Genomic DNA, 11,757 nt, shown 5'->3' on the forward strand with positions numbered 1-11,757 from the left:
CCCGAAATCATCGTCTGAAAATGGTCGATTTTGACGTCTACGCGCGATTTTATTGCCGACTTTTACGGCTGACTTTTACGTTTTGACAGCATGACGTCAACATGGATGAATTGGCTCGGACTTGCTTCCTAATTTCATTGATAAAATGCTTAAAACAGCTCAGAACTTCCTGAAATTGATACGGAATTATTCAAGAGACTCTGGCGAATCCGAATATGTGCATATCTTTTACCAAATCGGGTTCTTTTAGCCGTGATAATTCGCAACATTTTGACGTTTTAGCATTTTCCCTGTATTATTATAAGATTCGTGCGACACAGTGGTTTATACAAGGCATTTTGCTAGACAAAAATTACAACACAGTGGGTCCTAATGATAAAAAAAAATTTAATCGGGATTTAATGGGTATTATTATTATATGTGGTAATTTTTTTTTTTTAAACTTTTTTGGTATTTTCCCGATTTGAATGAAATTTGGTATTTGCGTTTGGTTTTGGGTATAATTATAAATTATTTGAAAATTTTTAAAATATTGACTTTTAGGGTTACGTGACAACCAAAACTTTTTTCCTATGGGTCCGATTTTATTCAAATTTGGTATTTGGAGTTTATTTAGGAAATAATTATTAATTATTAACAAATTTTTGAAATATTAAGATTTAAGGTCATGTGACTATTAAAACTTTATTCCTATGGGTCTGATTTCAGTAAAACTTGGTATTTGAGGTTTATTTAGGATAAGATTTTTCAATTTTTGCAAAGTTTTGAAATATTGTTCAAATGTATTTTTACGTCAAATGCTGCAGTCATATTAAATATTAAAGCATACTTAAATTCGAGCGGAGCTCTTATTACATCACGGTTCTGTAAAGCATGATACCCCAAAAACCGTAGACTCAAAGCTTGTAACTGCTCTGCTCTGCTGGAGCAACTGCTCAACAATCTTCACTGGTTATTTCGACTTGAATTGTATTTAAAAAACTTTCTACTGATCAAAATTTAGGAAAATTTCTACTGGTCGCAACTGATCTATTGGTGGTTATTAAAACACCCCTAAAGGTACTTTCCACCTTTGTTTGTATATAGAATAGACGTAATTTATTTGTTGCATACAATAAAGATTATTTTATTTTATTTATTTTTATTTTTATTTTTTCTTGCGTTTTTATAAATTTTGAGTGAGCTTGTGAGGGTTCCTTTGAAATTCTCAAATTTTTAAGGTATTCCTGAAAATTATAAAATTTTCATGTTTTTTTTAATTTAATTTTCTTGACTCTCCTTACAAGAAATTAGTGCTAGGATTTTTTCTTATTATTAATTCTAATTATTTTACCTTACTACTTTTTATTCTTCACTTTTTCCTTTAATACTCTGAGTTTTCCTTTTACTTGAATTGACTTGGATTTGATAAAAGCTTCTTTGAACTCCTTTTAAGTATTCCCGGATTCATTGATTTTTCTGGAATTAATTAATATTTAGCAAATCCTTCATAAGGATTAAAAATATCTTAAAAAATCCTGGAAAAAAATCATAGAAATTCAAAAAATATCAAAAATTAAAATCTGTCTACGACTTTATTAAATAAATTTAAATACCTGAAAGTAATTGAAATATTCTTCCATGCATTTGAATTAGGACTTTTATGAACATTTTAAGTGAATTAAAATGCCTGGAAAAAAATTGAAATATACTTACAGGCAGTCGAATTTAAACATGTATCTCGTTGTTATATAAATTGAATTCAAATATCTGTAAATACATAAGGAAATCCAGGAGAAAATTAAAAGTAATTCAATTAAAGATATCTGTTAAAGATTAAACGGAGGCAGTATGAGGATATCCAAAAAAAAAACAAAATATTAGTAAAGTGCTTGAAACTTCAAGAAAAGGCGCTAAAGAGGAATTTCATAAAAAAAAATCGAAAGTATGGATATAAAACGTATAAATGTGAACCCCAGAAAAATTAAATGATATAGAAACTCAATAAAAACATTTTTAATTGATTGTTTTATAAGGTAAATTATTCAAGGTGTTTTCTTGTCCTGAATAAATTGACAATTATTAATTTACTTACTATCATTATTTGATAGTAGAACATTCATTCCAGCAGAAATTTCGGAGAAAATGCCTCAAATTAACGTGTTTATTTAGTTTAAAAAAAAAACAATTTGTGGTGCTAGTTCTAAAACATTTAGTTCAGAGTTACCTTTGTCTAGATTATCATAAGGTAGATTATTGCCTATAATTTTTATATGAACATTTAATTGGTATGATAATGACTTTACGTATGTCCAGGAACACCTAGTTATTTTATTAGAGGCCCCTATTAATTTTTTTTTTTATTTCTTTAATAATTCTAGGTGCCCCAGATATTTTATTATGAACCTGTTTTTAAAAATTAAAATACATTTGTAAGAAGTATAGAAGTATAATTTTAAGATTTGTCCCTATACCTTAAATATTTGTATTTCTTTTTTTTAATTTGAGGCATCTCTAGCCAATAAGTAAACGTTTGAGGCTAGTATAGTCAGTTTTCCAGAGAATTTTTATTTTTTTACAGATAATTGAGACTATCAGGATGTTTTTAAGTTTTATATTTTTTTGGCAGTACAGGACCTTTAGTCATAAAAAATTAAATATTATTTAAGTTAAATTGGTACGAACCCCTACATATTTATTTTATTTATAGGTTGACGTTATGAATAAGCAAACATTATGAAATTCATGTTTGCTTGATGTTTATATAAAGCTTATTTTATTACTGGATATTGGATTTTCTAAACAGAAATAGCCCTGAAGACGGCCTAAATAAAGGGCCGAAACGGTGGCAACTCTTCTGAAACAAAGTCAGTTTTATATGAAGTCATAAACCTGCCTCACTTTCTTTGAATTTAATTTCAATTTTTGTTAAAGCATTTTAAGCCAATAGGTAATACTTTGAGGCAATTAAGGTCATTTTAGACATCAAAAATCGATATTTTAGGCATTCTCCTAATTTTTTTTCAGGCAATTAAGGGTAATAAGAAGGTTGCTTTCTTTTTTTCATCTAAATATCAGTATCATGAGTATAGCCTCTTATGAAATATAAAGTCGGTTTATGATTAGGAAACGCAATTAAATACGTGAGGCAACTTATTTTTTGCTCATAATAGGCCCAAGTCACATACGCACATAAATTAAATTATATTTTATCAACCTGCAACGGTTGGTCAATTTGAAGGATATGATCCATCAACCAACAAGAAATAAAATAAATAAAAATTACAAAATGGGTTAATATGACGAACATGCCTTATCTAATTTGTGTAACGACGACGTAAATTACAGATGAAAAACCGACAATAAAACGACAAACTCGCAATTAAATTGAATATTTTAAAAAATGACGATGTGAAAACCGTAATTGTTTAATAAAAGAACAGCTGGAGAGTAGTTTATTAGAAATTTCATTATGTTTTAGTAGGTAAAAGACGAGCTTTCAGTAAGTGTGTTTGATATTCATTTTTATATGCTTAAAGTTGTCAAATAGAGAAAAATTAGGAATTTCAGGGAAAATCTAATAAAATCTTCAAAAAAAGTTCTGTATAAGTAAACACGAAGGAACTTCACTATTTTTATATTTTTTTGTTAATAACGTATAAACAGATGCAATTTTAAGGTCGAGTGTCCAATTATTTTATGAAAAACTGAAATAGCAAAATTACCAAAGAAATCTACTAAAGACACTTATTCATTTTACTTTCTTTCGGTTTGCTATTAGGTGTTAATTGAACGAAAATTAATGACATAATGGTGCCGTACGAAAATAAAGATTTCACTCTTCATTTTACCCTTTCTAATAGCAATTCGAACTTTCCTAATTATTATTTAAATAAATGGCACTAATAATGGACTTATTGCTATTGGTGTTGCTAAACTGCTCATTTGTAAACGTTGTAATAAACAACAATTATGGCGGTTAAAGGATAATAATTGCCAAAATTGTATGCTGTTTAAACGTTATATGATCGATCGGAAAATTGTGGTTTTTTAAGCTTTAGTAATAAAAAATTACTATTAATGATCATAAATACAAAAGTTGTGACTGTATTTTAAAGTTCATGTATTATAAAGAATAATCCTTGACATAAAAAAAAAGGAAATAGATGTACAAGTAAAATAAGTTATAAAATTTGAAATTGCTGTACCCGAGTGCCTGGAATTTTTTTCTTATTTCTGGAAAAATATTGAAACTACTTCAAAAAATGGGTTTGGAAAATAAGTCTCTTAGACAGAAAAACGGCATTTTTAAAGTGAAAAATGCCTGGAAAATGTAGAAAGTACGTGATAAAATCTAAGTTACTCAAAGGCCTAAAATTATTTTGTTATTTCTGGAACAATTTAGAAATTACTGAAATTAGGCTAATAATAATGAAAACAAGGAATTCATTTAGATGAAATTCTTTTAAAACACCTTTTACACTTTTTTAATTTAACTATCGAGATCGAGGTTAATAATAAACTATTTGGCAAGCTCCTAAAACCTTGTCCAAATCACATCAAGGTACTTAAGTTATGTAATAGATTAAAACGTCTAAATACAATAATCTCTTAATACCCACTTTTCTTGCGTCAGTATAAATTAGATTTTTAGAACAACTAAAATAAATTTGCAAATGTGAAAAAATTCCGGGGAATGTTCACTGAATAAATTTTCTTCCAAAGAATTTTCGATTTTTATACAAGAGGGACCCAATATATGCTTTCTTTGCCCCCGGCTGTTATGATTCACGTTTACGGATATATCATTTTATTAACATACCAACGGCCATAATAACATCCTGGACCAAGGTTAAGGTAATCCGTTTCATTATGAGACAATACAAATAAAAAAAAAATGTACATTAAAAATAAAACCCAATTCGGTCGGAATCTATGTTAATGACACGAATAACAGCTGAAAAGTGACCTCATGAATATACGCGCGAATCATAACAGTAAAATGTGGACGTTCGAGCGGAGGTTTCAAATTGGCAGAATTACAATTTGATTGTAATACTTTTCGTTGGGATTTTTTCCTGGGAAAATATGTTTGACGGACATGCAATAAAAATAAATAATAATAATTTTTCTATATTAGCACAATATTTTATTTATTTATTTTTTAATTTATCAAAAACAAATAGGATGTTAACAGGCCGAAACCCAAAGGAACATCCACAAATTACGAAGTGTTTCAGGTGTACTTAACTAATACAAAATTTAAAAAATAATACAAGAGCAGAAATACAGTAAAGTGCTAAGTTTCTAATTTTGTGTTTTTGTTAATTAGAACAAGGATCTCTGATTCTCTTCTGAAATCTACAGAAAAAAAAATTGGAATTATATAAAGAAAGCATACGACTTAACAGCGAATTCCTTGCTACTTTGGTTCTATACAAACAGAATATTTAAACAAATATCAAAAATTTCGCTGAGGTATATGGAAAGATATTTGGGATTATTAGATAACTCGAGTCAATCTGATGAGTCAATTATTATATAGAGAAAGAACATGTCTGTGTGAGAGCGCCGTGTTTCAAGTGAATATAACTGATATTTAACTCTAAGTTCTATTAAATTAGCATGTAGGTTAAATATACCAGTATTTTTATAGCACAACCGACACATACAAAAGCCAAAAAATTAATTGTTTCTATAACACACTTACGTTAGCAAGAGTACCGCATACCCATGCAATACATGCGTCAGTATTAAGCCGATGTTTATGTAAAAAATCAAAAGAATTCTTATATTTAATATTACGAAACTATTTTGCATAGACGAGGATTCTTTAGGTTTGCAGGTCAAGTTGTGGTCAAATAAATTATCACCGGATATTTTCAGGATTCCGAATATAGGGATTACGTAGTACCAGGGATACTAAAGTATTCCAGTCTATAAAACATTATATAAAAGAGGCCTAATTTAAAGTCAACAAGACCATAAATGTGTCCTTACCTACTTTTTAAAGTACAACAAATTAAAAACTATCAGTAATAGTATACAATAATTATCATCGTGCTATATAGAAAACATAATAATTAAATATGTTTAAATTTTTAATTAGTTGGAGTTAAAGGAATTGGAAGATTTATGCAGAATATTATGTCATTCGTCTGTCAGTATGAGATCTCCACATTGTCTAGTACTATAATGATGCATATCAGATATCGACGATAAACAAAAATATGAACAGCAACGGTATTAGCCGAGGCTTTGACACAATTCTAATGTTAATGATATATTACAAGCGATTTCTTATATATATATATAAAAATAGTCCTAAGCTAAGCATTTTATAATGTAATATAAACAATTAATTGTGGTTTGAGGATATATCTCCTCCACCCTCAGTTCTGTCAACGTCCTCTTGACAAGTCTCTGCAGGATTCTCAAAGGGATGGCCTTCTTTCTTCCTTGTTTTTGCCAATGGTAGATGATCAATGCTAAGCAGCATAAAAGGATGATTGATATTGTCGTAAGAACATAATTGTGCATTGGAACATGTTGTGCTAGGTCATGGTTTGATGATATCTTCTTGGATTTTCTTAGGATCTTGAAGATGTTTAATTTCTAGATTGATTGAAACATTGGTGTTTGGGACTTTTATAATTTTTGGAATTATGACTGAAATATTGTTGATGGCTAATGAGTATTTGTATTGATTAATTATTACGTCACATTGACTTTGAATAAGGTTGCACTCTTGGAGTATAATCTTCTGAAACTGGAAGCAATCTTCATAAATAGTTTTAAGGCCTTTTTGTATATATAAATGTTTTTTAAAAAACCGTTCGTCGATTTCTGAATTTAACGTAAAGAAAATGCTTGAAAAAAATTAAGGTATTGTTTGAAATTTAATAACTAGACTAAAAATGTTTTTGGAAATTTGATAAAAACATTTAAAAAGGTTTAAGGAATTCCCGTTTAAGACGTTTAGGGAATTTAAAGAAAAACATGGAAAAATTTTAAAAATCGAAGAAAATTTAAGGAATCTTAATAAACTTTAAGGCATCTTTTTTAAGAAAAAATTTCTCAGAGCTAGAAATTGATGAAAAACCTTAAAAAAATTAAGAAAACTACTGAAAAACTCTATAAATAACTAAGTAACTAATCAAGGTGGTATCGAAAGGTAAATTAAGAAAAATTAAAATTTCAACAAAAATTTCCGAAAAATTCCAAAATACGTTTATTTAATGGATACGATATATCAAAAAATTGAAATTCGTCTGGAAACGAAAATTTAAGAGGCTGCAAAGGCTGACTTTGTTTCTTTAATATCGGTGTCCTTATAATTGTTGAAAAGACTTATATGTTCTTTCACCCTAGTGGAAATTCTTCTACCAGACTGACCAACATACACAGCGGAACACTCACCACAATTCAAAGAATACACCCCAGATTTTAAAGTTTGCTTCATTTTATCCTTTGTGATTATCAAGTGTTTTAAAAGCTATTGAAAGATTAAGATTATTTTTAAAATGTTTTGCAAGTTGGAGAGATATTGAACCAAAAAATGTTAAAGATCTGAATTTGTTAAGATTTAAAGAATTAGAGTGTAAGATGTGGTAAGAAAATTTATATTTATTCATGTATGCGAAAAAAAGTTTATTTATGGTAGAAAGTGGAAATCCGTTATTAACTGCAAGCTGCTTTATTATGTTAAATTCTTTATAAAAAGATTCCTTGGATAGAGAAAGGGTGAACATCCCATATAACAAAGAGTTAAATGAAGCAAACTTGTGGGTATGTGGTGAGTTAGAAGTAAATTGTATGATGTTGTCAGTTGTATATGTCGAATTTGATTTTATTATCATTCCTGATTAACAAAAGGTCTAAGAAAGGTAAACTTTTGTTGTGCTCCTTTTCTAAGGTAAATGAAATTCTACTATGTAGACTGTTTGTAAAATTTAAGAAGGTGGACAATTATTAATCATCATTCCCTCCCCAAACAATACAAATGTCATCCATATATCGTTTATACGCTATTATATGATCGGCGAAAGAACTGTTCATAATTTTGCACTCCAAGTTGTGCATAAAAACTTCACTTAAGAAAGGGGAAAGGCATGATCCCATGGCTAAGTCAGCCTTCTGTGTATACATTTTGCCATTGAATTTAAAAAAAATTTGATCTAAAACAGTTTTTAGTAGCCAAATTAAGTCTGAAGAAATCAGCCTGGGTAGATTAGAATTTGCTAGTAAAGATTCCGTTAGTTCAAGGCAGTCAGTTGGTGGTATACTGGCAAAAACTGAAACTGAAATTTTACTTAAAGACAAGAGATATAGTAAATAAAAAAATTTTCGAACCTCTCAAACGAGTTCTCGTTTGAGAGGTTTAGGGAAATTAAAGAAAAACACGAAGATATTTAGAAAATCGAAAAAAATGTTTTATCAAAACTAAAAATTCAAAAATAAAACTTCAGAGATTTTAACAGGTATATCAAGATGGTATCGAAAGGTAAATTAAGAACTAACTTAAGAAAAATTAAAATTTCAATAAAAATTTCGGAAAAATTTCAAAATACATTTATTTGATAGATACAGTATGTTTGAAAAAAATAAAAAATTGGCCTGGAAACGAAAATTTAAGAGAAGGAAAGCTTCAAAAAGCCATAAAAATCTGAAGAATTTTAATAAAACTAAATAGAGGTGAAAGAATAATCATATCAAGAAAATCCAAGAATGTTCCAAAAAAGTAATGAAAAGTCTGTGAGAGAAAATTATTATTTTTTTTTAACTAAAGATATAATAATAATAGCAAAAGTGCTACATACATATCAGTAATAAAAATCATTTATTACTGATATGTATGTAGCACTTTAAGACATACTTATTTAGACATACATTATACATTACATAAAGACAAGAGATACAGTTAATAAAAAAATTAGGCTATAAACTTAAAAATTAAAAAAAAAAAACTTTTTGAGTTTTTTAAATTTTTTTCTGAAAACTAATGAAATTTGAGAAAAACCCCAAGAAGATTTAAGAAGTTCTTAAAAGGAATAAGAGAAAATGTATGGAATTTTAAACAAAACAATTGATAAAACATGTAAACAGAAAATGAAGACTTAAAAATTATAGAAAGGCTGAAAAAGTTAATTCAAACTAAAATATTTGAAAAAATCGACAAGAAGATTTCAAAAATTTTACAGAGAAAACCAAAAAAAAAATTTATGGAATTTTAAACGAAACAAGAAAAACACTGCAAAGACTTTAAAGGAAACTCAACCGAAAATCGAAAAAGACAAAAGATTTATTAATATTACGGTCGAGATATACAAATGAATTTTGAAGGGCTTTAAGAGGTAGTTATCGCGCATTTTTTGACATGCAATTAAAAATGTTATGTTCACCATTGGCGCGCATACGGGGATATTTTAAATTAAAAATAATTTTTGAATTCCCCGTTCAATTTGTGACAAAAAACCTCGCTCACCTTTTTTTCGTATGTGACGCCGTTTTTATACAAAAAAAAAACATCTTGACGCGTATTCTTAAATAGATTATCAAGAACTATCTAATACAACAACATTAAACCAAAACAATACTAAAATTTAAAATAGGCGCAAAGCTACAAACTTATGATTTTAGAAAACCCCAAATTTAAAAATCTAGAGGATTTAAATCTGGCGATCGAGCAGGCCAATGTTCTGTACCTTCCCTATCTATCCAACGATTTGGAAATACTGTATCTAGTGATAGTGATATAGTCATAAAAATTAATAAATATGATAAGAAAAAGAACTACTATTACTAATTAAAATATACTCTGTTGAAGTAATAAACATTTTTAAACCCTAAATTTGATTTGTTTGAAAAGTACGTTAAAATAGGGCACTCTGGTGTTGAGTCATCGTTAGTTTAATTAATGCCCTAATATTAACATATTGTACAGAGTTACGAAACAATAACCTTTTCTTAAATGAAATAGAAGACTGTGGATCATAAAGATACATTTTTTAAAGAAAAGCGCATAAATAGAGTATTTGACGTTCATAAATTTTAGGCCAATTTATTTCCTTATGAAGAGGTGAAATGCATGTAAAGAAATCACTTTCAAAAAATGAGCAAATGATGAAATTTGCAATAACTTTAAAGTTGAGTTTTATATTAAAAACATTTGAGATAAAACTAAATGTTTTCATTTTGTTTTAATAAATACGTATTTGTGATATTTTAAACAGGTGCCATCAAACATTAAGAGAGACCTATTCCCTTATGCCGAAATATTGCAATATTGTATTGCAATATTAGGACTGTTATTAATATTATCTCAGACGGATTATTCAAATCTAATCATATTTATTGCTTTCCCTTATGTAGTACTAATCAAGGTATATATTTGTATTTTTTATTGAAAAATCTTGCTATTTTCAAGCAAAAACATCATTTTTGCCAAAGTCGTCATTGCTAAGAAATGTTAATTTTCATTATTTAAAATAATTTAATTTTTATGATAAAACATCTTGAAGAGTCATTATAAAAAGTAATTTTTTTATCTTTACTAATTAACAATAAAATTAAGCTTCAAATTGTTTAAATTAATACCTACCATATTAAAATACCAATGTTAAAAATGAATGGCTACTTTAGAGTTTTACTATTATAGAAATAACTTTTTTAAACTAAATAGACTTTTTATCAATAATTGTTTTTACTTTATAAAATATAATGGAATTGCCATATCATTGGAAACTAAAAATACAGAAAAGGTTTGTCATATTATAGTTATGGTATGATTAACATCACATTTTATGTAAAAACTCCTAAGCATCAATATATATATTTTTTTTAAATATTTCCAAACAACAATTTGAGATTTGCATAAGCTCCTCTGAAATATTTAATTTGTTTTATATTAAAATTATTGTTAAGTATTTTAATGTCAAGATGGTTATTGGCAACTTGACCAATGTTTTGCCAAATATATAAGACGGAGAAACATTTTAGCATACGAAACAAGATATGGATTTAATTAGTGAAAATTCAAATTTTATTAATCCGAAACTCGTCAATTTTTTCTTAAAGTTATGCACGAATTTTAAAATTTATAAAAGAGTTATGAGCGGATTTAAACCCCGAAACCTGAATATCATATTGTATTTTTTTGGAAATTATAAATTAAATAGAAAAACAAATTTTAAACTTGCATTAAAAGAAAACTTTATAAGACCCGGAGAATGCGTAACACACATTAATACAAAAAAGAAATTATGGCAAATCAAAAAAATAAACTTTTGTACATACATGTACTACAGAAACTAACTTCTTTCTATGGTACTTACGGCAACGGAAACTTTAATATTCTTCGGTGTAATGGAAACTCCTCGTCCAATCCTCGGACCGACGATGAACTCGGTAAAACTAAACCCATCGCAATTGTGATTGCGGTGGTGATTCACGACCGCAAGAAAATACACTAAACGCGAAAGTACGCCGTCGAATCGCAGGACCATCGTGTCAGTAGCACGCGGATTATCGAAAAATCCGAAAGAAGAAGAAGAAGTTTATTATTATTAACGTAGCGCCGTTATTCGAGGTGGTGCTTGCTATACCGCTCAAATTCGGGTCATTATTTTTTTTTTTTTTTAATTTAATTTTTTCAAAATATTTTAATGGGTGGTAGGAACCTTACTGTTACCATCTCGAAGGAAAAATGGTCAACTTTTTGAATGAGGAACGTACGTACGGACATCGGGTCGTGTGGAGTGGATTTTTACCCACATGACC

General features: G+C 28.2%; 1 protein-coding gene across 1 annotated transcript in view; it reads right to left on the reverse strand.

Annotated features, from left to right (window-relative positions):
- Positions 1-11,757, reverse strand: part of LOC126737823 (gastric triacylglycerol lipase-like) — a 22,546-nt gene extending 10,789 nt beyond the window's left edge. The window contains exon 1 of the mRNA XM_050442886.1: positions 11,313-11,757. Coding sequence (XP_050298843.1) covers positions 11,313-11,483 — 171 coding nt within the window. The 5' untranslated portion in view covers positions 11,484-11,757. The remainder of the gene's footprint in view (positions 1-11,312) is intronic.

The sequence above is a fragment of the Anthonomus grandis genome, chromosome 6 (assembly GCF_022605725.1).
Source record: "Anthonomus grandis grandis chromosome 6, icAntGran1.3, whole genome shotgun sequence".
Classification (NCBI taxonomy): Eukaryota; Metazoa; Arthropoda; class Insecta; order Coleoptera; family Curculionidae; genus Anthonomus; species Anthonomus grandis.